General features: G+C 40.1%; 1 protein-coding gene across 1 annotated transcript in view; it reads left to right on the forward strand.

Moving 5' to 3' along the window:
• Positions 1 to 24947, forward strand: part of LOC121954657 (protein bicaudal C homolog 1-like) — a 76208-nt gene that overhangs the window by 46459 nt on the left and 4802 nt on the right. The window contains exons 7-19 of the mRNA XM_042502305.1: positions 2579 to 2761; positions 6673 to 6924; positions 8497 to 8628; positions 13446 to 13653; positions 15724 to 15885; positions 17152 to 17339; positions 17454 to 17595; positions 19972 to 20125; positions 21263 to 21422; positions 21514 to 21553; positions 22112 to 22266; positions 22726 to 22888; positions 23521 to 23684. Of these exons, the coding sequence (XP_042358239.1) occupies positions 2579 to 2761; positions 6673 to 6924; positions 8497 to 8628; positions 13446 to 13653; positions 15724 to 15885; positions 17152 to 17339; positions 17454 to 17595; positions 19972 to 20125; positions 21263 to 21422; positions 21514 to 21553; positions 22112 to 22266; positions 22726 to 22888; positions 23521 to 23684 (2103 nt within the window). The remainder of the gene's footprint in view (positions 1 to 2578; positions 2762 to 6672; positions 6925 to 8496; positions 8629 to 13445; positions 13654 to 15723; positions 15886 to 17151; positions 17340 to 17453; positions 17596 to 19971; positions 20126 to 21262; positions 21423 to 21513; positions 21554 to 22111; positions 22267 to 22725; positions 22889 to 23520; positions 23685 to 24947) is intronic.

The raw sequence follows: 24947 nt of genomic DNA on the forward strand, positions 1-24947 counted from the left end.
AGCCACAGCCCAGATCACTTTTTTTCTGCCATGGGTGAAAAAAACTTATAATCAAACCTAACCCAAGCTGGGTCGTACAAAGAGGTTTATAATATAAGCTGTAGAGAGCCACAAAGATTGTTCTGGCCTCCAAAGAACACACAGTCAGCGGATGACGAGGGTGGATCAAAAGACAGGTTTCCCTCTCTGTCGACTCGGCTTCTTCTGTTGGAAGCAGTCCTTGATACTCACCTCATCCCTTGATACCCAAATACTTTGTACGCTGTTGTCTCAGTACTCTCAGTACTCACGGCTAGACAGTCCTTTCACACATTTAATTATGTATAAAATACATCACTTAACCTGGAGGCACTTTCCTCAAATGTAGCGAGGGAAAGCAGCACTTTTCCTTTTGTCTAATTGTTGCACTTTGTTCACTTTATCAGTGCCGACAGCTAACTGACTGCAAACTGTCAAATCTTTGTCTGCACAAAAAAAGTATATTTACAGAAATTGGCACACAAATGAATACTACCTTGTCTTGAACAACTTTAATGGAGTTTCTTTGTAGCTGTTAATAATCACCTCATTCGCCAAAGTGCCATTATTTTCTCATAATGAGTGCGAGTTTTGCTTCAAAGGAATAGTTCAAAAAGTAAATAGTTCAAATTCACTGTATTCTTGCTTTGCATATCATGGCGGTCTACTTGCACTTCTAAAGCCCACTAATAGAGCTGTTACAGTTTTTCCCTAATGGCAGTGATAAAGTAACATATCCTCATGATTTGGGGATTTACTGCAGATGATCATTGTCATTGGTTAGTAACAGGGACAAACAGTGACGCTGACTCATAAACAGTCCAATGCGTGTTAAAAGCACATCAGCAGGTCTGTGTTAGGTACAACAGGTGTATGAAATGTCTGTGTCGTTACAGTGCTGCATTTTTAAAGTTTCATAACTTTACCAAAATATGAAACTATTACTTTAAATCTGTTTTTAAAAAAGAGGGATGAAGGTGGTATTGTGCCAATAACAAAGCACCACACTGTCAATGAAAGAAGATTTATTCCAGTTTCTTGACCCCCTTCTGTTGAGGCCAGCACATAACAATATACAGTATGTTGTGTGTTTGGTGGGTGGCCTTTAGACCACATCCTCCCCCATCTGTCCTGAAACCAGAAGTGACCGGGGCTGTGCCTTCTCCCTGAGGTGCATTGGCAATAAATGTAATGTCCCTTTAACACTCATACATCAGCGGACTTGTAAGGTCTACTGTATTTCTGAGGCCCTCTTGGGTGGAGATGTGTTTGAGTCTGTAACAAGTCGGTTGTTGAGGTGATGGATTCTCGGGGGATTTCTCCAAGCTCTCAGAGGTGGAGCTGACAGGCAGGTGATGAAAGGTCGAGCCAGTTGCTTTACCTCGAAGATATTTTCATTTTTCTTCTTCTCTCACCCTTATGTCAGGAGAACGGAGGCTTTTTTTTAAAACAGCGCTTTCAGATTGAATACATGTGAAACTCATATCTGCCAGGTAGACTTTTTGAAAAAAGCTGAGGTCAGCTCCGCCATAAAAATCAGTCCATTCTTCATTCAGCGCCTGACTCCTGCTGCTCTGCTTGTCCTCTCTTGCATTTCCCTCAGTGCTGACCTAAATTTCTCAAAGCCCTCTGAGAGCGAGTGCTGAAACGTGATATAAATGTAAGGCCAGGCGCATATGGGACTGATCAGGGGTGCATTTCTTTGGTCAGAGCAATTCATGCTGCTTGCCCTTCACTGGCAGCCAAAACCATAGTGGCGTTCTGCCCAAGAGCCAGTGTTTGGATAACACTGTGTGTGTGTGAGTATTCATACTCTTTTGTGAGTGTGTGTATGTACATTCCCCTTAGTTTGTGTGTGTATGGGTGTGTGCCTGTGTGATTTTTCTCCCATGCATGCATAAGTATGTGTATGCATGAAGCAAGGCCCTTCCTGTCTGCATCTATTTTGTTTGAATGGCTGCTGCAAAACAAATGACGAGAGCTGATGTCTGTTGCTGCCCATGTGGTTTGATTCAATGACTTTGAATTAATGTATGAGAATGAGCAGGCCGGCGACCACTGATGCTGTGCAGGATTTTTAAACGGCTGTGTATCCGTAATGTTTAAATCTGTGTCATATACCATGAAACAAAGGGTGTCTCTCTTATTGCTAACCTCATTTTGATAAACTCTTCAGGATTTATTTGAGCTGACAGATTTACATGCCAAGTGTTGCCACCTTCTGCTAGAGGAGAGATTGTTATGTCTGTGCGTCAGTTCACATAAGTCTACACTATGTAAAGAAATCGGCCATTTACTGTGTTTTTACTTGGTGTCCAAATGGTCTTAATCAGTCTGAATGACAACACAATGTGATAAAAGCCACTATACCGTGCTGTTTATGATTTTGTTAAGAAATCTGACACGACATGTTTTATTTCCTTATTTCCTGGCAGCAGCAGTGGCAGAATGATGATAAGCTATCCAGCTTAAAATAACTGCAGTATTTCAGCATGATGGTGGTTTTCTCTGTCATTTCACTTTCTTCTCCCTTCTCTCTCCTCCTCTTTTCTTATTGCAGGAGCTGCTCCCCCTTGTGCTGTCTTTTGAGCTTCCCGCCATCATGCAGTCTGACCCCAGCTCCCCCACCGTGCAGCACATCTCGCAGACCTACAACCTCACAGTTTCCTTCAAGCCCCCAACCCGCCTCTATAGGGCTACTGGCGTGGTTCGAGGCTCACAGAATAACGCCAACGCTGTCAAGGTGAGGAGGGTCTCGTAATTTGAAAGTGAATGTAATGATCAGTCCCTAAACCCAAATAAATTTAATTTGCAAACATACAAAATAAAGAAAAGCAGAAAATCTTCACATTGTAGGTGCTGGAACGAGTGAATGTTTGGTAAGTTTGACTGATAAGTAACATAAAGGGATAGTTTCCCCCAAATAAAAAATGCCCAATTTTACCATTACTTGTAGTACTATTTATAAATCTAGATTGTTTTGGTGTGAGTTGTTGAGTTTGGAGATGTCTCCTCTCTCTTGAATATAATGGAACTAGATGGCACTTGACTTGTGGTGCTCAAAGCACCAAAAAAACAACTCAATAACAATGTCTCTTTTCAGAAATCATAATCTGTTCACTCAAGAGAATCCACAGAACTTGTTGTGAGTCATTTTATGTAGGAACTGTTTTCTTTTGACCACACTACACCTGCCAACCGTGTAACTGGACAGAGGGAAGCATGCATCTATTAATGGACGAGAGGCTCATGATGTAAACATTAATGACATCCTCCTCAACTGAGTTGTAACATTAAAAAGCTCAGCTGTGCTAGGTAAGCTAGCAGTGGATGTACACTTACTTCTGCATTTGGTGGGTGTAATTGGGTAGAAAAAATAATAATAATAAACTCACAGCAAAACAGTTTAGATTTATAAATAGCACTGCATTTAAGTGTAAAATAATGTATTTTTGATTTAGGGTGAATTGTCCCTTTAAGATTAATCAATAATCATATCAAAATTGCAATTTTTTTGTTAATGGACTAATTGTTTCTGCACTGGATTAAAGTCCATATAAGCCTCAGAGCTTCAATACTAATCTACCAGCTCAGTCATATGACCATGTCATTAGTATCAGTTTTAGAAAAAAATGTTGGATATCTTTTCCTGTTGAAATAACAGCAACATAAGGAATTCTGTGGTTTGGGTTTTCCCTTTAAATTATGAAGAGGCCATTTCATAGAGGTCACAGGTTCAACCTGCCAGTGTGCATCCTGTTAAAGTTGCTTGAATAACTAACCGTACCCCGACCCGTACGCTCCTTGTCAGTCATGTCAGTGCAACAATATTTGAGTTAATAGCCCCATTCTTCTCCACCCGTTTACATGGCGAGCCACAAACCAAGAAAAGGTTTCCAGAGCTGCACCACGTCGAGGCCCACCAACACTGTCAGCGTTCTTCACTATTCTCGTTTTAAGTGCCTCATTACTTTCAGCACCACAGGGGCAAGAGAGTGCTGAGAGATGTTTGGTCGCTTGGACTGGACAGCTGCTGGTTCAGCTCTCCGGTAGGAGGGGGACACCGCCCCGCTATTGTATTAGCTAGTCCAGAAGTCTCTCCTGAGTTCAGTTTTAAATAGATTTTGGAGTTGATTCACTTTGTTTCCATTCTGCAGCTTAAAAAAAAACAACATAAATTTATGTTATATTTTATATTTTTATATACACACAGATGAATTTCCTCAAACGCCATTTGAATTGTGGCTAGTGTAAGCTTGCCAAGGAGTCATCATCTTTGCCAAGTCATACCTATCAAGTCAGTTTTCTGCACTACAGAGCTTTTGTTAACAGTATGGAGATCAGTTCTGTTTGCCAATGACTGCATTTGGCATATATGGCATATCTGCATTTATGTCTTCATGCATGCTTTTATGTAGATGTTCATGCTAGTGTGCGCATTTATTGTGGTTCATGCAGAGTTAGTTTGTGCATATTCACAGTATGTATGCAGGAGTACGACCCCTGAGTGTGTGGTAGGTCTGAGGGGTCAGTCTGGATTGGGAAGCATGCCAGACGGAGACTAGAGGATTAGAGGACTATGTGTGCTATGTTATGCGGTGGTGTGAGACCCTTGGAGTACCTTCGAGGACTGCCAGAAACCACTGCGGATTGTTGTGTTATGCTGGCCGCAGTGTGTGGATTCCCGTTGCACACTGGAAATGACTGACTTTACTGGGCCAAGTGATGGCTTGCAGAGGCAGAGCAGAGACAGTTGGGAATGAGACTGTTCAACTGGCGAGCAGATGCAGTGGAAAATTCAATAGTTTCCATTGGTTATATAGAAAATACTGGTGTTTTCTCTCGGAAATGGGCAACATGGCTCCACTGCTCTCCTCGTCGTTAACTGATTAGTTTATGTGGTCTGGCTTTTGCTCTAAATGAAATATTGTTCCAGATTTTTTGTCACATCATGTGATTTCATTTGTACTGTTTCATATTCTGGTGAGGAGTCCATAAATTTTCCATTAGTTTCTTTGTTTTATTGTTGGTAGAATTCATTTTTACATGTTCTCTGCATACAAAGTGAAATGACGAAATTTTTTTATACACATTGTTATACTGTTCTACACTGCTCATAAAAAAATAATGTTGGCTTTGCTGCTGAGAAGATGAGTTGAAGATTGACGGGAAATTTATCAACAGCAGTTTGGAAACGGAATAACAGTTTGCATTATTTATCAAGCAAAGATGCCAAACAGGCACTTGTTCCAGCCTCTCCAATGTAAGGATGTGCTGCTTTCCTCTGTTTTATCATAATATCATAATAAATTGATTAATAAATATAGAAATAAATGGAAATTTCTGTTGTTGGTGGTTGGTTAAAGAAAATAACTAATTTCATGACATCAAAATGTTACAAACAGAATGATAAATTAAAAAAAAACAACAGATGAATTCGGTATGAAAATCATGAATTGAAGCCCTGGGAGCTTAAATACTATAGCTGTCATGTAAAATATTATTGAAGTACATATTTCTGTGCAGTTATGTCCTGATTTTTTAAGACAAAGCTATGTTTGGATTTTTAGCCATGCTAGAAGCATGGCTCTGTGGAAGCCTATGTCGGTTGGTCTGCCACTTTGGTCCGGACTGATCTATTAACTATCAGATGAGTTGTTGTAACTTAAGGTAGTGTAATGTAACTTAATGATTTTGGTGACATTCACAGTCATCAGGATACATTAGCTCAAAGCACCACTGTACCTATGCAGAGTTTCACAGGAGCTATAATGAATGTAGACACTTAAGGAGCACTTACATGGACCCTAATACTCCTCTAATAATCAGAATAATAGCCCAATTAGTAATCACTTCAATCAGAAGAGAATGGCCCAATTAGAAGGAATTTTCAGTCAGGTTAAGAGGGGTGGTGTAAACCTTTGATAATTCTTTCAACAGGAAAATATTTGTGCCTAATAACCATGTCAACACCTACTCTGATTGTTTCTCTCTGGTTGGAATAAATGTGTTCTTTCTGCATGTCTACCCTCCATGGAGGGTTACACTAGGTGATGTTGGGGGTGCGTGTGCCGCACAAAACAGCTGTTTCTACAATCCCTCTCTGCTGATTTTGACAGAGCATCATCCATAAATAAAACAAATACATGATGCTCTGTTAGTGCTACATTCCTATGTGTGGTTAAGGAAACATTAGTAAATGGTACTGTCTTATGATAGTCTCCATGTGAGGTGTTTAGGGGACATCTGTAATTTGTAGCAACAGAAAATAACCTTGGTTACACTTATGTTACTTACAACTAAATTGCATTAACAGGCAGCACCACCTTTTCTCCTTTTATACTTTATGTATGAAATGAATTATTTTTTTCAAACAGAGTTGGTAAAAAAAGCAAGAAAAAAATGGAAGATTAGATGCTTCACAGCAGGCAGAATCACTTTATGCAAGTCAAAAAAGTTGTATCCTGAATAAATGATTTGGGGTATGTAAATGCGCATCCTGTTGGATCCCTGTATTGCGTCCATGTAAACAGCAATCCTTTTGAATAATCATTCACAGCTTTAGTCTTACTAAATTATATGTGTCTTTCTTTATATATCCATGGAAGATGTCATACGACTTTTGACTTTATCGTGTCATCCTTGTTTCCTCAGAGGGGCACAGCTCTGCTGTTGGAGCACCTTGCTGGTAGCCTGGCGAGCACCATCTCAGTCACCACCCACCTGGACATCGCACCCCAGCACCACCTCTTCATGAAGGGCCGCAATGGCAGCAACATCAAGCACATCACACAGAGAACGGGAGCCCAGATCCACTTCCCTGACCCCAACAGTCCCCAGAAGAAATCCACAGTCTACATTCAGGGCACCATTGAATCGGTCTGCCTGGCACGGCAGTACCTCATGGTGTGTACCTAATGTGTGTTTATTGACTTCTGCTGGTTAAAGGGGATTTTCTTTAAACGGCTAAGCTTTGTTTTTGGGGTTAAGAGATGGCATTGGCAATAAATTCTTTACATATACAGAACCCACATGCTGTGCGGTAGTTATAATGGCTGTCATTGTTTCACCAACATCATCATGGTATGTGTGAATGATGCGTGGGTTTTAGATGGGTTTAACCATGATTGCCTTTGGAGGTTTTGAATAGCCTTGGGAGAGATTTGCTTGGCCCTGCTCCTGCTGCTGAAACGTCCAGTTATACAACAATCTGCTGCCTACTCAAGGTTAGCCTGCGTGATTTATAGCCACATACCTGCAAGTGAGATGGACACACACATTAGCGTCAGCTTGGATTGAGCTCTTAATGTCCTGACTGTATACAGATTATCCATCTTGGTGTTAATGGTACTGGTTTGGCTTGCATATCCAGTAGATTTTGGTGGATTGAAATTTCAGCCCAGTCTGTAATTCAGAGGTCAGCAGCACATTACTGCTTTTGGCAGTTTTTGGATCAAGAGGAAGCGCCTCACATTTAAATATCTGCTGGTTAAAAATGCTTTGTGGTCATTCTTGTCTTGTTGCCTGTAACCACCGAGGCTACCCTTATCTGAATTACTTAGGAATATAATCGTATGTCTGGTTCAAAAATGTGTAGAAGTGATGGCTGTTTAATTACTGTTGGCTGAAAGCTTCTGCTGAGCTGGTGCGTATAAGAGCATCTCAGCTGTAAACAGCTTTCTGTTTGGAGATCCATAATGTGGGGTAGTAATTCTGCCAGCGTTGCTCTCTCTTTGTCTGCGGTCTCCCATTTGGCCCTAAAGACATTTAGCAAATGCCAAAGTTGTTGCAGTGGCTAAACATGACTTTCTCTTGGCCTGGACACACAGGAGGGAGCCTCTCGCTGTCTGTCTGAGAGAGACAGTAAAAAACAATTGATAAATGAGAGAAGAGTTGGAGAAGAAGCATGGGAAGCAAGGGATGGCAGAGGAGGTTGAGAAAGAAGAAAAGCGATAAAGAGGAGCAGGGGAGTCACTCTGAAAGTAGTGGATGCACAGGAGGTAGAGAGGAGTCCTGCTCCCAGTAGTTTGTTGTGTGATTTGGCCTCTTCCAGCCAGACTGTAGATTACAGCTCCAATCTCAGGCCCTGTCAGAGCCAGCCTGGCCTCTCTATACTCTGCTGCTAATTACACCCACTCACAATAGGAGTGCTGTCCAGCACTCGGCCCAAAATATAGATGTCTGTGGTGGTTGTGGTGGTGATCATGCAAAACAGATTGCTCTTGGCGGAATTTCCCAAGCTCTGTGTGGGATGAATCCAGCAGTGAATCTTGTATTTATTGGTATGCCTAACATGTAGGTCTACCAATGGTATAGTATAAAGGAAAATTTACTACTGTTATGAGAAACAGCCTATAATATAGAAATAAAGATATGTTACAGTGAACTAGCCAAGCTCTAAAACATTAGTCTGCAGCTGACATAAGAAAACAAAGACTATGTTGCTGATATAATTTAAATTTTGTGTTTTCTCCGCAGGGCTGCTTGCCTCTGGTATTAATGTTTGATATTAAAGAGGACATTGAGGTGGAGCCCCAGTGTATCACAGCGCTAATGGAGCAGCTGGACGTCTTCATCAGCATCAAACCAAAGCCAAAACAGCCCAGCAAGGTATGACACCAGGCTTACACTCACACAGCATGGAAGGTCTACGGATATATCCAGACATGCTACTGGTTTGGCTCTAGCAATGATGAGGATAGTCTGTGGGTCAGTCACTTTGATCCAGACTAGTATGTCAAAAGCTATCAGATGGATTATGATGAAATTTTGTATATATGTTCATGGTTTCCAGAGGATGAATTCTAATGAGTTTAATGCAACCCTGATTTTTCCTCCAGCACCACTATGCAATTCAGATCTTTGGTTTTGAGTAAAATGTCTCAACAACTATTGGACACATTTTCTGAAATTTGGTACAGGGATTCATGCTCCCAAGAGGATGCATTGTAATAACATTGGCAAGCCTGCACTACTAGTTTCATCGTCAGTTCAAAATTTAAATTTGCCCTTATGTATTTCATGTTTATTTATAAAGAAATACCACAGCATTTATAGCCCTAAATTGTCATACCCAGTTCTAGATGGCCTTTTAAAATACACAAAACTGAACAAGAAAATAAATTAAAAAACAGCATAAAAAGCTAAAAATGATTCAGTACTCCTGACTGCACAGAGAAAAACCAATGACATCAACCTCAACATTTGCTATGTATTACAAATTAACATATTAAAGACCAGACCAGCATCCCGTCATCGCCAAGGCTGTGTCCTCTTTTGGGGTAAAGAAACATGTTGTCACATCAGGAGAGAAACAGGAAAATGCTCAAAAGCTGGTCTGTAGCAGGTTTTAAAGAAATAAGCAGTGAAATCCAGAGTCAGTATTTACTGTCAGTGTGGCAAATGGCAAAATGATGCTGGAGAAAGTTTCAACTGATGGAGAGCCAGCTTGAATATGAAACTGCTGCAGTACAGTCATTAGCGTTTACCAAAATGAGTGCTTTTAAGGTTACAAACAGAATAATATTGGTAATACGATTCACATTAAATCAGTCTGTGCCAAATTTTGGTACCTGAGAATACAAAGTACCCCAAAGCCTGGAAGCCCCCTGCGAAACTCTGTGGCCACAAACGGGTGCACACAGAGAGACAGAGAAACTCTGTGTGTGATCAGAGGAGCAGAGTCACATTTGGCTTGCAGCTTGTTCAAAAATAAATCTTCAGTAGCCTACAGAGACTAAAATACTGAAAAAGGCAAGGTACCGCCGGCATTACTGGTATTGTTTCAAATGTGAATAGTACCCAACCTAACAGTCATACAATAACATTAGCCTTTAGCAGCATCAGACTGTCGTCTCTAATTAAATCTTAGTCTAACCAAGATCAAACAGTTGGCTATTTACAGGTTGGTTGTTTACAGAAAACAAACAAATCCTTAGAGCTCAATCAAATATGTATCACTGTCCAGATAAGCGATAACTGACCACGGTGTTGTGTCATGGAACCACTTGGTCAAGGGAAGACTACTGGAAGAACAACAGGACATGACGGCGATTAACCTTAATTTATTATAGTATTGTGAATTCTCTGGTTCAAGCAAGGTTGCAAAATAATTATTGGACATGTCTATAAAACAAGACATGCATACAATCTGATAATCCAAAACACATTAAATTATATTGATAACTGCAGGAAGTTCGGTTTCCTAGCCTCCAAAAAGGGGCACAAATTAGATTTTTTGTGAAATATTTGTGCACGCAGGTACAGTCTATATCTGCAAGTTAGCACTGTCATTTTGAGCATGATGAAGTTAGCATGTAGCTCAAAGTACTGTTTTGCCTCTGACATGGCTGCAGACAGCCTTGTTTAAGTTAAAACAGGCCTCTAATATAGTCTCTTAATCAGATTAACTGTGCATACAGGATTATACTTACTAAGCATATTCAGTAGCATTAGAAAGTATGTGTATTGAAAAAAAGGATTCTGATGCAGTGCCCTATTTACATTAAGCGCTTGGAACTGGCATTTGCATTTGGCAGAGTTAACATCTATTTTAAGGGGCAATGTTTGGTCATAGAATGAACCTACTAAACCTAAACCTCAAAGTTCAGAAGTAAACATATCGTAACTTTTCACCCTGAGAAAACATAGCTGCTGTCTTACTTGTTCAGATGCTGTCAGGCAGAGAGAGAAGGAGAGAAAAGACTGCCAAGAAACAAATAAGCCACTGTTCCATCTGAGAATTACTCTCCGTCAAATGTCACGGCATGACAGTGAAATAAATTATAGATCGCCATGTCACATTTCATCGCTATTTGATGAATTTAAAAGGAAAAACTGGAACCTTACACCAAGGGGAATCATGCCATACCAACACTGAGAAGAGTTTTGGCAAATGTGTCGCACATCTGTCACAGTAGGGAATCATAGCCTGCCGTGCATGTTTCTCCTGATGGATGGGAATGCTCAATCTTTCTATTATGCCTGAGATATTCCAGCTAAAAAATAACTGGCCTGATTTGTTTTCCTAGTAAATTTAGTGTTAAATTGGAAGTTATTTGCCTTTTATGAAATGGAATTGAATTAGTGAAATAGGTTTTTCATTGCCATTATTACGTTGTGATTTACAAACTGTCACAACTGTGGTGCACTAAAGTGACATCCAAAGCCAACCTCTTATGTTACTCATGGTCTACTGTTGTACAACACATAATATTCTTAATCATATTTCAACACTTGGCGCAGCTCAGACTGTCTCTTCGGGGTGCCCATGTCCCATCCCAAGCCAGGGCTCAATGCCCAAACCAGACAGGCCTGTGGGGACTGATGTGTAGGTGCCAGTGTAAACACTGACCCAGCCCAGATCCTCTTAAGAACCCTTCACTTAAACATTTTAACGAGGTGACAGCAGTAATCCAAAAGGCCCGTCCAAATGCACGCTGTAGCCTCTGTGCTCCTGGCTCTCTGGCAGACCCATAATGGAGGGTGTGTGTGTTTGTGTGTGTGTGTGTGTGTGTGTGTGTGTGTGTGTGTGTGTGTGTGTGTGCGTGTGCGTGTGCGTGTGCTGGGGAGAATGATCGTGATTGCAATCCATTTTTCAAAAACTCAACTCTGGCAAAATGCAGAGCCGGGACATTATTTGTGCTCACGTTCATTTTATATTTGATGTTTATTAAGGGCAGGGTTTCTGGTGATGTGGAAAATGTAGAAATCATTTCTCTCACTGATTTAAAATCTTTCCTGTTTATGATTCTTCATTGCAGATTTAGTGCTCATAGTGTAATAGTCATTAAGTGCCTCACAGTATGTTATAATACTCATTAGTCATTGAGACATAGCGGTGTCACGGTTTGCTACATTTTGGATACAGCAAAAAAGTATTAAAGACAGAAAATTTTGATGTTTTTAATTTATGGTTGTCATCTTTGCAGCATATGACACAAAAGCAGCTCCTTGAAAAGTATTAAATACAGTATAGTATTTATAGACATATACAAACAATAGAAACAATTTTGTTTCTGAAATGCTAGAGAACGTTTCTTGTTTTTTAACTTTTAATTCAGTAAAAACTGAAATGCTTTGGGCTTTACTTATTTATTTATTTAGTTACGCTTTGTTTTTTGGGGGAGTTATGGTACAAAGTAGAAATTATGGTCTGGCGGAAATGGATTTGTAAAAGAATATTGTGTTTTAATGTTTGTAAAACCTAGGTTTTCCACTAAAGAATCGGGTCTCATGCCTGTGGCCTTAAGTGTAACGTTACCAATCACTACAGTGATTTCTTTTTCTCAGTTTAAATTGGTTAGGAGAGGGTACCTAAGTGTTGTTGGGATAATGTTAGGTTGAAGTGATTGCATTGCTCCTTGTTTCGTTTTGCTACTTGTTTTTGTCTGGTTCCAAAGATTTACACACTGAGATAATCTTGGTATAAAAGTAGACTTGTGTGAAGTATGTAAGCTACTCGACTCGACATTGCCCTCTTAATTTACAGTGTAACGAAAGGGGCAGGCCTTTAGGGGAACACTATCCAAGCCTGTTACTTTAACCTAAGTTAAAGTAGTTTTTCTTGTTTTACCCAGTAAATATGTACTTTTTGAAAAGCGCTGTCTTTTATGTCTGCATCTGTCTCTAGTGGACCATGAGATAAGAGTTGGCATAATATGTTAATTCTATCACATGCTTCACTTCATGCTTTCTGCAATTAGGTGGAAAAACATATATATCTATTGCACGTCTGTCCGTCCCGGAAGAGGGATCCCTCCTCAGTCGCTCTTCATGAGCTTTCTACCATTTTTCCTCAATTATAGGTTTTTTTGGGGGTGGGTTTCCTTAGTTGATGTGAGGGTCTAAGGACAGAGGGATGTTGTACGCTGTAAAGCCCTCTGAGGCAAAAGTATTGGACATCAGTAAAACTCCAATATCGTGCATCCCTATTCTAAATGTATTAGGATAGTTCAATTGATCTTTCAGTTTGTAATGCAAACTCAACCGAAAGCCTCGTACCAAACAGTTTAATACAAATGTGTGGATTATTACACCCCGAGTATCCAGTATTGCCTCATATACTCTGTACTCATATTAATAAGAGACTGAGATATGGTTTGATTAAAAAAGACGTTTTTTCTCAAACTTTGCTCCCATGTCTCCTTCTCTCTCCCACACTGCCTCAATGTTTATCCTTCCAATCTACCCTAATTCCCTCTTCCTTCCTCCCCTTTGTGTTTCTCTCCCCCTCATCCTCCCTTTCACTCCTTCTCTCTGGTGCCAACATTCCCCACCATATCTATTCCTCACCTCCTCCCCTGCCTCTCTCTCACGGCTTTCCCCCTTCTTTTTTTCCTCTCTCCTTCTCATTGCCCTCTTTGGTCCATCTCACCTGTCTTTTCTTTTTTTACTCATCACAGCTTCTTTCTCCCTCAATTTCTCAGTCAGTGATTGTCAAGAGCGTGGAGAGGAATGCAGTGAACATGTACGAAGCCCGGAAATTCCTCTTGGGCCTGGAGAGCAACGGGGTGTCGTCCTCCTCCTCTCCTTCCGTGGCGTTGAATCCAGCCGCCAACATCCCGTCCCCGTCCCTCATCTGCCCCGTTGGCCTGGACATCCTGGCCTCAGCTGGCCTGGGGCTGAGCAATCTGGGTAATGACACTGTCTAACTTAAGAAAGTGCTAGTTATGTTTCCTTTACTTTTTTCAAGATGAGGGGAAAGATAAATGAGCAAGGGAAGATAAGAAGTGACCTTTTTTTCTTGCAAGAAATGCATTAAAGATAAAATGTCTTTTTACAGGAATTAATACCCTCATACATCAATGTCATCGCAGCGGTACCAGTTACACACAACACATCGGTTAGAGATATCGCTGAGTCAGATCTCCTCAAAGCCTGTTATCACCTGATTAACTGAATCACTGAATACAACAGATTTTTTTTTAAAAAATGAAATACAAAGATTGTCCACATCCGCATAAATCACAGCCAGTGAGTCACGGCACCATCATCCCTGCATGCGCTTTTACAGTAGGAGTCTGCAGCACTGACCTCACCATGATGGTACCATTTTCATGCCAAGAAACGAGTCCCGCGTGTGCAAATCTTTGATCAGCCAACCATCAGAAAATAACCTCAATGCGAATTTAGTTGCGCCACTTTGAATGAATTGTGAGCTTATGAATCATAGGATGATGAACGGTTATAACTGGCGTAGGAGTTTTGTTTGTCTGCAGCACTGACCTCAGCATGAAGCCACGGAGTTCAGCTTGGAAGAGGATCTTTTTTGTTTGTGAGAGAAACTTTAAATGGATTCTAGTACAAGCAGTATCATAGGATGAAAACTGAACACCAGTTATCTTCTTTTGGCTTTCATATGATGTTGTTTTTTGGGTTCAGGCTTTGGAAATGAGGACATGAGTAATGCATTGAACGGCAGCAGGAAAAGCAGATAGTGGAATAAGTTGACAGGAAGTAGCTCATGGCTGTAAGCACATAGATCCATCACAGTTTATCTGGTGAAATATAAATAGAGTTTGCATCTGTGTCATCAGATGCTTACTGCACCAAATCCACATTATATACTTAGAATTTCCTCTTTGTGTGTGATAGAGGAGGAATGGTAGTTGGTACTTGAAATTTCCAGCAATAGCTGTAAAAACAAAGAAATCTATCCACACAAGTCAGTTATGTTTTAGTTAAAATACTTAGGGTACACATTTTTACAACTGGAGAATGTAAGATTTTTTTAAGGTGTACATTAGTTATGAATATGAGAATTATTATTTTGTTAAATAACCGTTACTCATGTCCATATTACTTTTTTATTATTGTTATTTTGTTTTTTTCCTGTAACCTTCCCAGCAAAAGACTCTGACACACCATCCACCTCAGAAAGTGCTAGCAAAAGTGCAGAGGGTGAGGCTGACACACCTACCCATGATACAACTGTTGCTGATTTAACAGCTACAGGCAAGCTCAAAGAAGAGAAGACCCGGAAATATTCTCTGAATTATCTCAATTCCAACTCAGTAAATGTAGTAGAGGGTCTCTGCTCTGTCTCTGTCACAGCCAAGGGATCTTTGGCCTAAAAAACATTGAAGACACAAGCTTTATTTTATGTCCTCATGTCCCCATGAAACAAGACAGGAAAATTACACTTAAAAACTAGTAACTAAAAACAACAATGTGCCAGGAAGTCCTGGTACAGTAGAAACGGTCTCTTGCTGTCTCATTTAAACCCGGGGGCCCGGGGGTGAAGCTGTGGATGGCCACATCCTGGCCTTTAGTAATTGCTACATGCCTCTTTTCCTCAGATTACAGACCAGCCTGCCAGAAGAAGCCCTGGCCTTATTCCTGGAGCCAAACTAGCCCCTTGTAAAAGCCACAGACCTGCTTCTTTCTGTTTTCATACACTGTGTTTGGGTTAAGACACCAGGCACCACATTGTTGGTGCTCTCAATAACATGGTTTTATTGGGTATGAGGACACACGAGATATGTACTTTAGCATCCGTGACCTTGTAGAAACTGAAGAAATTCTTCCTCTTGTTTGCTGTCTGCTTGATGACAGTTTGATGGAATTCCAGTTAAATAGCTGGGAGCCCAAGATTATTTTTCGAAGGCCGTTATTGTAACGTGTGATTAGCTTGAAAAATGGCTCTGTGCTTTGACAGGACCACCGCTAATCTGTTAATCTCGCCCTCCTTTCTGTTCTGCTCAGGTTTCCTGGGTGCGACGGCAGCCCACTCCCTCGCCAACTCTACTGCACCGAATGCCGTCCTCAACAGCTTAAACTCCTCCATGAGCCCTCTGCAGACCCCGAGCCCCAGCACCCCCACACCCTCCCCCTCCCTCTGGCCCAGTTCACTCACCAGCACCCAAGGTTTGTATGTTGGCATGTGTCTTTTTTGTACTGACATATGGTTGTCCAGGATCTCTTTCTGTATATGTATTTTTCAAGAAAAAAAAATCATTATATTGCAAATAATCTAAAAGAAAATGTTTTCTGGATCTGCAGAATCAATTTTTCTTTTCTAACTTTTTACTGTGAGTCTGTGTTTTTGTCTATGTTTCTTAAGGTGGAATTACTACCCTCTCTCTTAAATATTATTTAAGTTATTTGAAGTGTTTTGTTTCATGTTATGTTTTGCATAGATAGATAGATAGAGACATCAACAGGAAAACAGTGTCAACAGTGTCAACTCAGTTTTATTTATATAGTGCTGAATCATAGCTTAAGTTGTCTTTGGACATTTTTTTATGTAGAGCAGGTGTAGAACATACTTTTTTTCTATTTTTATTGGTTTATAAGAACATACAAAAACAAAATCCATAACCAAATGAACATGAAACATGGAAAAATAAAAAGATTCAAAATTTTAAAAAATAAACAAATAAATAAGTGAATTCATAATAAAAACTAAAAACAAACAAATCCGAAAGGGTGTGTCTGAATAATTAAAACAAATTATTGAAAAGTAGAAAGAAACCCCAAAAATATGTTCTGTAAATAAGGATATTTGATCAAAAAATACACCCACAGACAAAGGGAGGCTGCTAGTTACACACAATGTGTTTCTTAACAATCGGGTAACAACAAACAAAAGGGTATCTTTCTGTTTTCTCAAATTAAAAGTCATTCTCGCCATTAAATAAATATCATATACTAAATCAATCCATTCGTAGACACTAGGTATGTCTTTTTCAGCCATTTCTTGGTTAGGGGTCTCTTACAGGCTACCAATAGTATTCCAAACAGGTATGTATCCTTTTTTTTCCACTCGAGTTCCTCCAGTCTGACCAGATGCATCAGTTCAAAACTGAGAGAGATTTTGGTTTGAAAAAACAGTTTGCAAGATGATGATTTTTAGTCCAAAAAGAAGCCACAGATGGCCACTTCCAAAAAGTATGGAGAATATTAACCTCCAACAGTCTGTGTGATTTGAACAAGAATTTTTCTGGGCAGGGGTACAAAAAAAATGCATTGCATTCTTCCAAGACCATACTTTTTTAATTCACCGCAACCCAACAATTTACATAAATTTCCACCAAGAGCAAGCACATTGTGCTACAGTGGCAAGGGAAAAAATCCTACTACATAAACTTTCAAAATGTTAATGCTACTTTCTTCCCTGTTTCTTGTTCTCAGGCTTCTCATCTCAGCTGATGCTGCACCCCGCCACCCAGGCCACACTAAGTAGCATCCTGCTGTCAGGCGTTCAGGGTTACACACAGAGCACACCGTCCCCTCCGCCTGGCCTCGCCCCCATAGACAAGCAGCCCAACGGGGTCCCTGACTGCACCAAGGGCCCCTGCACTCTTAATGGACATGTCAAGGTTGGCCTGTTTGCACACTGCATGCTGCATCATTGTTTGACTTTTTTGTTGAGTAAAGTTCATTTGTCTTATATGCATTCTGCTCTGGATGTCTGTGTGTGTATGTATGTGTAGCATCCTGGTTCAGTTTATGGGAGGATAGCGACTGCGTCACTTGCAGAAACTGTTTTGAGTCCAGCCCCATGTGACTCGGTCCAGGAGGCCAGCGGACACAATCCATCAGAACCGCTGTCCAGCAAGTCCAGTCCAGATGAAGGTATTCCTCTGAAACTAAGGTCACACTACAAGACTTTCAAAGTTGTCAGAATGCTGTGCTGTTCACACTTCTCAACCTGCTCTTGTTAATGTTGAGTCTTAAAGTCATTGTTTCTTACACTAAATGACTGACTAATGACAGGGGATCACACACTACAAGATTTTTCAGCAGGAGGAATCCAAGACAAGTATGTCATGATGCTATGGTCGAACCATTACCCAGGGTCTGAGAGGAGAAGCTTGAAAATATCAAAGTCGAAAAGTGACAGTAGCTTTCCGATTTCTTAAGCTATTAAGCTAATAACTTAGTGAAACATTGCATGCAATAGTCCACCTTCTCTTCCCCTCTCTGTGACACTTTCTGTCCCTCTCTTTCAAACAAACATGTCTTGGAAAGCATCAAATTAACACTTGTCTCAACTGTCTTCAACTCATGTGTTGCATTGTCAGTGGCTTTAGCTGGGTGACAAAGCCCCCCACAAAAAATTTAGCATGCTAGATATCTGAGGAGTGTCTGCAATGCGTCAGCTCATGTCTTTAAACAGTTCCCTGAGCAAATGCCAATTTGCCTCTGATATGGGGCTTTTATCACAAAGCTCTCAAAACTGTTGACAAGCAGAAAATCAGGGCTAAAGTCATGTAGTGTGAACTAGGCATTTAGAAACTCTTAAAGATACTCAACCAGCCACAAATGAAATGTGTATGATGTATTTTTAAGTAGCTAAACTACGTATGTACGTATGTGCTCTTAATTTCTAATAAAAAGTAATTTATTGTGTATCAGATAATTTCAAGAAAAATAAAAGGAGTGTTGTGATATTTTCTGTGCTTAGAGAGTAAATCATACTAAATGTTGCCACAGAATTGTGAGGGTTTGCATCATCTGCCCATGTTGCAACAGTCCATGTACAGCCCAAAATTTATCATGGTGCAGACTGCACAAACCAACAAACATGTTAAACATATCAGTGTATGCAGACATCCAGTGCAGTATAGACACAACCCATTCACATCTGTTTTGAGTAAATTCACAGATTATATTTAGCCATAAAGACCGCAGAGGCTAGTGAAAGCACATGCATTATCTGCTAATCCCCTCCCATCCAAAATATCAAATCTGTCCTGTTGTTAATCAGGCAGAGCAGCCACTTACCCAGCAACCGCCAGTATATTTAACTCTGTTTAAAACAATATCTGTGCTAAGATTCATTTCTTTACTCTCAACCATTTTCTTTGGCCATGTATGTTTTTAAGGAAATTATAGTCAGTGTTTTTATAAAATATAAATTTCAACTCACTTTAGAAGTGCATTATAAAAGTCCACTCACAGCGGGAGCCCTGTACTCTTGTGGGTCAGTTATGTTAAAGAATAACTTAAAATCTTGTAATTTATGTGTGATTTTAACCTTGGGCAGGCAAAAATTTTTGAGCCGTCAACATTTTCAACTCTGCTGGACCTTGCAGAGTTAACATAAATGTCCAATTTAAGCTTTTCCACTTGAGATTTATGTAACCCTTAAACCCACTTTCTGAAAAATGCCTTGAATGAACTTATTTCTATTTGTCTGCACTGTCCTCCTAACCTCATACTCTCTCCGAATCCGTTTATTGAGTTGGAACGGAGACAGATTAACTGCTGGTCTCCTCGCGGTCCAGAAAGGCCCTCATTTCCTCCGTTTCTTACGCTCGTGGTTTTCCCCTCACACTCTTACTCTCACGCGTCTCGTTTTTCTGCGCTGTTTTCTGAGCTGGTCCTCCCCCAATATGCGGTGCATCCCGGTAAGGTTTTTTCTCCCTCCCTCACCTCCTCCTGTGTCCCAGAATGTATTTGGACTGGCTCACCCAGTCCGACTCGACGCTACCCTGTGGAATGTAGGAGGGCAGGGGAATTGTTCAAACATTAAACCCCAGAGAGCTTCATTAGATTGACTGACATCATATTATTTTACGCTACACAGTCAACCATGCACATTCAGAATACACACAGACACATCCTGTTACACAAAGCAGGTTCCTGTCAGGCTGAAAGTAGAGTAGCTGGGGGGAAACCACTATAATTACCGCTGCTGTGTTTCTAATTAATCCAGGATCCGACTGAGACTTGTCACACTTAAGCGCATGCACACATGCATATGCCCACCGAGCTACACACACTCATTTACAGTGAGTGGCCCAGTCACCACTGCAAACAGACTGTGTGTGGCAGAAATCGAAAAATTAGATGAAACATGAAGCATTTAAGCTGCATCTACTGTGTATTTTCTGTGCAAAAGACAGCTGTAAACTCAATCACTCAATCACTCCAATTCACATTTGGAATGATTAACTATAAAGAAATGAAAAGGAAAATCAAAACATGTTTATTTGTTTCCTCCAGGCTCTGACACATTTGTGGAAGTGGGCATGCCCAGAAGCCCTTCTCACTCAGCCAATGGGAGCGAGCTGAAACAGATGCTGGCTTCATGTAAGACGTCCTCAGGGAAGCGACAGGCTGTGGAGCTACTGCAGGGCACCAAGAACTCCCATCTACAGTATGTTTGAATCCAGAGATCATTTACAGTTTTTATTATTCTGTTTAGCATCTCGTCTGAGATCATTTGCAGCTCATGCTGTTACAGAAACACTGGGATGAAACGGCATTCGGTGGAATCACACCCAAGCACACAGATTTTATTTCAGATTTTCACCACCCAAATGATGATTTGTATATCAATTACTCACAAGGTGTTATGTTGAATTTCTGAAGAAAATGTTATTTTTCTTCCACGTCTCCACGGTGAACCAGGAATCCAAAAACAGAAAACGTTCTTTATGAATAGAAGTAAAAGAGGGTCCAATTTTAAAAACAGCAAAACTAAATCAAAACAATTGTTTACAAACTCTTCCACAACTGGTGTAGTATAATCTAACTCTCATTTATCCACTGGTATGCTCAGTATTTCCCAAACAGACAGCCTTTTCTGACGGAGAACTGAACAGAAAGTGAAACTTATCTATGCTCACCTCAAAGCCAGACTCCATAGACAAAAACAGTAATTGTGCCTCGATGAATGCTTGTCTTGCTGCTTGTCTACTTCTACCTCCATCAGGTGTTTTGTTTGTGTTATTTTGCAACTTTGGTGAATCCCAACGATTTAAAACACCAAAGTCAGATAATAACACAAACAAACTTACTGATTGAGGCAGCAGTAGACTAGCTGCTCCTGTGCTCAGTGACTCAAAATTACAGTTTCTGTCAATGAAGTCTGGCTGTGAAGAGAGCATCGACAAATGTCTGTCTGTTCTGTTCCTTGTCCGCAAAGGCCGTCTGTTTGGGAACTACTGAATATACAACTTGACAAATGAAACTTTGATTATACTGCAGGATTTACATCCGATTTTTAAAATGTAGTTTTGCTATTGTTTAACACGGTTGCCTATGGCTACGATTCATCAAGACTTGTCTCAGTTTTTGGATTTTTTGTTCACCATGGATGTATTTGAGAAAAGTTTTCTTCACAAAGTGAGTAACTGATATACAAATGATCATGTGAAAGGTAAAGTTTTTCTTTAATAATAAAAACTAGCACAGTTAAACCTGATGAACCAGGAACATTAACATTTGTGACTGGATGTGAGAAGATGAGATAAGATGACTTACTTACAATATTTCTGTGTAATCTCAACAGCTCTGACTGTCTTCTCTCGGACGCTGAGTCCAGCTCGTCAGACAGCCCTGTGGCCGATAAGAGGGCACCCGGCAGCGAGCGGGCAGCTGAGAGGGCCGCACAGCAGAATGAGAGGGAGAGAATCAGACTGGTGCCACAGACATCTTTCGCCAACATGCAGGTAAACAGACGCATACAACACACGCGTGAAAGACACAGTTTGGGGGTTTTAATAAGTAATAAAGTAACAAAACTTTCCACTGTCTTTTCAGGCATTTGACTATGAACAGAAAAAGCTGCTGGCAACCAAAGGTAAGTTGACATTTGTGTCTTTTTGTGTCAGATACTACAGTGTCATGAGTAGAGCCTGGATGCGGCTTGCGTGAACACAGACTGTCACGTTATCTAAAGGTCACAACTGCCAGAAACTGTTTGTCGACAGTTGTGTGCTCCCTGAAAAAGTGTCTTTGGAAAAGGACTCTGTTTCCCCCTTTGCAAACTTTTATCTGTGTGGATAGAAGTTTTGGCAATAACCACAATATCTTTGATGGATCTGAAATTGTTCAAACACATAGATGTTTGTCTAAAATGAGATTTTAAGGCTTCCAAAGATATCAACCATGTTAAATATGTGGAAATGTGTACAAAATGCTGAGCACGTACTAAAATTTTCCATTTTTTTACGCTTAAGTGCTAAAAGTAGATACATCGTAGTCAGTGTGAAACAATATTTCATTAATTTTTTTATAAGGAACATGACAACTTTCAAGTGATAGAGAGCATTTGGTAATATTTTTGTGGATTTTATAAATGTTATTTTGCATTGTCTGTATAGGTGTATGTTGTATCACTCTGTCTGTATTCACACAGCTATGTTAAAGAAGCCTGTGGTGACTGAAGTGCGGACTCCAACCAACACCTGGAGTGGTCTGGGTTTCTCTAAGTCCATGCCAGCTGAGACTATCAAGGAGCTGCGGAGGGCCAACCATGTTTCATACAAGCCCAGCATGAGCACCACCTACGAGGTTAGACATACAGGGCCTCAGTGTTTCTCGTTTATTTTGTCTATTTTGTCTTTTTTATTATATGTCTCTTTTTTTGTTTGTTTTACACATAAAATAACCTTATAAAATGTATTAACTTGTTTATTTGACAACAATAAATGCATAAAACACTGCTTCATATGTAAATTACAAAGTAGATGCCTTGTATACAGGTTTCTAGTGAGGGCTGAATTGCAGCCCCTGTCCCTGGTTAGGCTTTTAGAATTGAAACAGAGATAAAGGATAACTGAGCTTGAAGTAATACATATAAAAATACAAACTGGCATATATAATACAAGTTGAAAGGAAGACTAAAATAAGAACAGAGACAAAAAAAACATGTAATTGGTAGCTGTTTTTGTGCCCTACAATGAGATGCAGTGAAGTCACTCAGAGCTCCTTGTCAATTTTTTGATTATCTTTCTCTTTTTTCTTTGTCAGGATTCCCCGTTGTCCTTGTCTCGATCCAGCAGCCGGGAAGGCATCGGGAACGGCAGTGATTCTGACAACTGGCGAGAAAGGAATGGCACCGGTAATGGCCTGCAATGTCACGCTGAGTTCCCATCCACTGTCAGCAGCCCAAAGAGGAAGCAGAACAAGTCTGGTCAGTTCATTTTTGTATTTTCTCTGCTGCAAGGACAAACAAGCACTGAATATATTTTTTTTCAAACTATGCAAGCATCAAGGACAACAGAAATGTATGTTTCTTGTTAGAGAGATGTACCTCTGCAATGAGTAACAAATTGTTAATTTCATTTTTGGCATAGATGGTGAAATAATTTCTCAGAAGGACTTATTAGATTTAGGTGGAAAGGTCACATTTTCAATTTCATTTTGTGTTAAATGAACCTCAAAAAATACCATGCTGTGAATGACGAAACACTGCAGAGAACAGCCACTCTAAAAACACTCAAAAGTGAACTTCTGCTGATTTGTGAACTCGGTGCACTCAGTTCTGACTCTTTGTAGAGATCAGATGGCACTTAAGCTAAATTTCCCTGAATCTGTGTCTTGTACCAAACAGGAGCCGTTTAATCAATCTAAATTTGTAGCACATTAAATATTGTTTTCTGACTTATACACATCTGTTTGTTGACTAATTAAAAATGACTTTATGCTAAATATTCTTAGATTCATTGTATGACTTTATATCTGTGAATGCTGAGTTTTTGATTACTTCAAAATCATTATGAGATCATAATGTTTTTATGTGCGTTATTTCTTTCTCTAATCCAGCTGCCGAGCATTACCTCAGCAGCAGCAACTACATGGACTGCATTTCCTCGGTAACTGGCAGCAACGGCTGCAGTCTGAACTCGTCTCTGAAAGGCTCAGACCTGCCAGAGCTGTTCAGCAAACTGGGCTTAGGGAAGTACACAGACGTCTTCCAGCAACAAGAGGTAATGCTGAATGTGAAACCACTTCTTCCAGTGTTGTGATTTTAACTCTGGGACTGTCAGGTTGAAGACAGGTACTGACACTTTCCAAAAAAGCAAAGAAATTCAACTTTTTAGCCACAACAGCAGACGGGGCTCTGTCCATCACATTGGTCCAGACTGAAACTCAAGAGGATGAACTGCCATGAAATGTTCTACGTTCATTCATGATCCCCAGGGGATTAATCAAACTGGCTTTAGTAATCCTTTAACTTCTACCTTAGTTTCAATCTTGTGGTTCAGAGTGAAATCTCTGTACAACTATTGGATGGAAAACTATGAAATTTGCTACAGACATCCAAGAACTCTAAATGCTAATGGTTTTGGTGATCCCCAAACTTTTCATGCAGCACATTAATAAGGTGAAATTTGTGATTCTCCAACACTTAAGTTAATGAACAAAAAGCTGCAAAACTAGCAAATGCTAACACGACAAACTAAGATGGTGAAACTGGTCCATTATACATGTTTAACATCAGCATGTCTGCATGGTAATTATACGAAAGTTAGGATGCTGATTAGCTCAAAGCATCAATGCTAGCATGGCCGAATGTTTGGGAACCACCCAATCAACAGAATAAATGTTGTCATTGTATGTTTCTGCAAATCACACATGCATTACATCTGTATTTTTTTTTTTTATTTAGCAGATGTATTGAACGATGGCTCTTGATATTTCAACAAACGCTGTGGTTAACGTGGGGTTTGGCTTGGATACGGTTAGGAACAGATTATGTTTTGGCTAAAAATACCTTCTTTTGTTTGCACAATCCCCACTGGAAATGCAGCAATGTCAGTAAAAAAACAAATGCCTTTACTAGGACTATCCCAGCTGGAAACACACTGATGGATGGCAAAAAAAACACATTATGTGTCTACAAAGCCACTAAAAAAGCAGAATGACTCACTAAAAAACAACCAGTTTTGTTGTTTGTTGGTCTCAAAAAGTGGTCTGCAGCTTGGGAGGCGTCATATTTTATGGGTGTAGTTACTCCTCCTCAGGCTTCTGGTGTACATTGCCCTCTTGAACTCCAAAATTCCCATGTCGTATTTGTAGCAAAAGTATCTATTTCTACACTGTTCTAACATTTGTGTTGGAGGACAGCATGTACAGTATAAGTGAGGAAAAATCTGACAATAATATGACTCTTAAAGTTCTATTATAGTATTTTTACTCATGGCTGGCCTTTTTAACTCCACTTGTTTAAGTGTTTTTGTGTGGCATTT

This window comes from Plectropomus leopardus, chromosome 15, assembly GCF_008729295.1.
Source record: "Plectropomus leopardus isolate mb chromosome 15, YSFRI_Pleo_2.0, whole genome shotgun sequence".
NCBI classification, from domain to species: Eukaryota; Metazoa; Chordata; class Actinopteri; order Perciformes; family Serranidae; genus Plectropomus; species Plectropomus leopardus.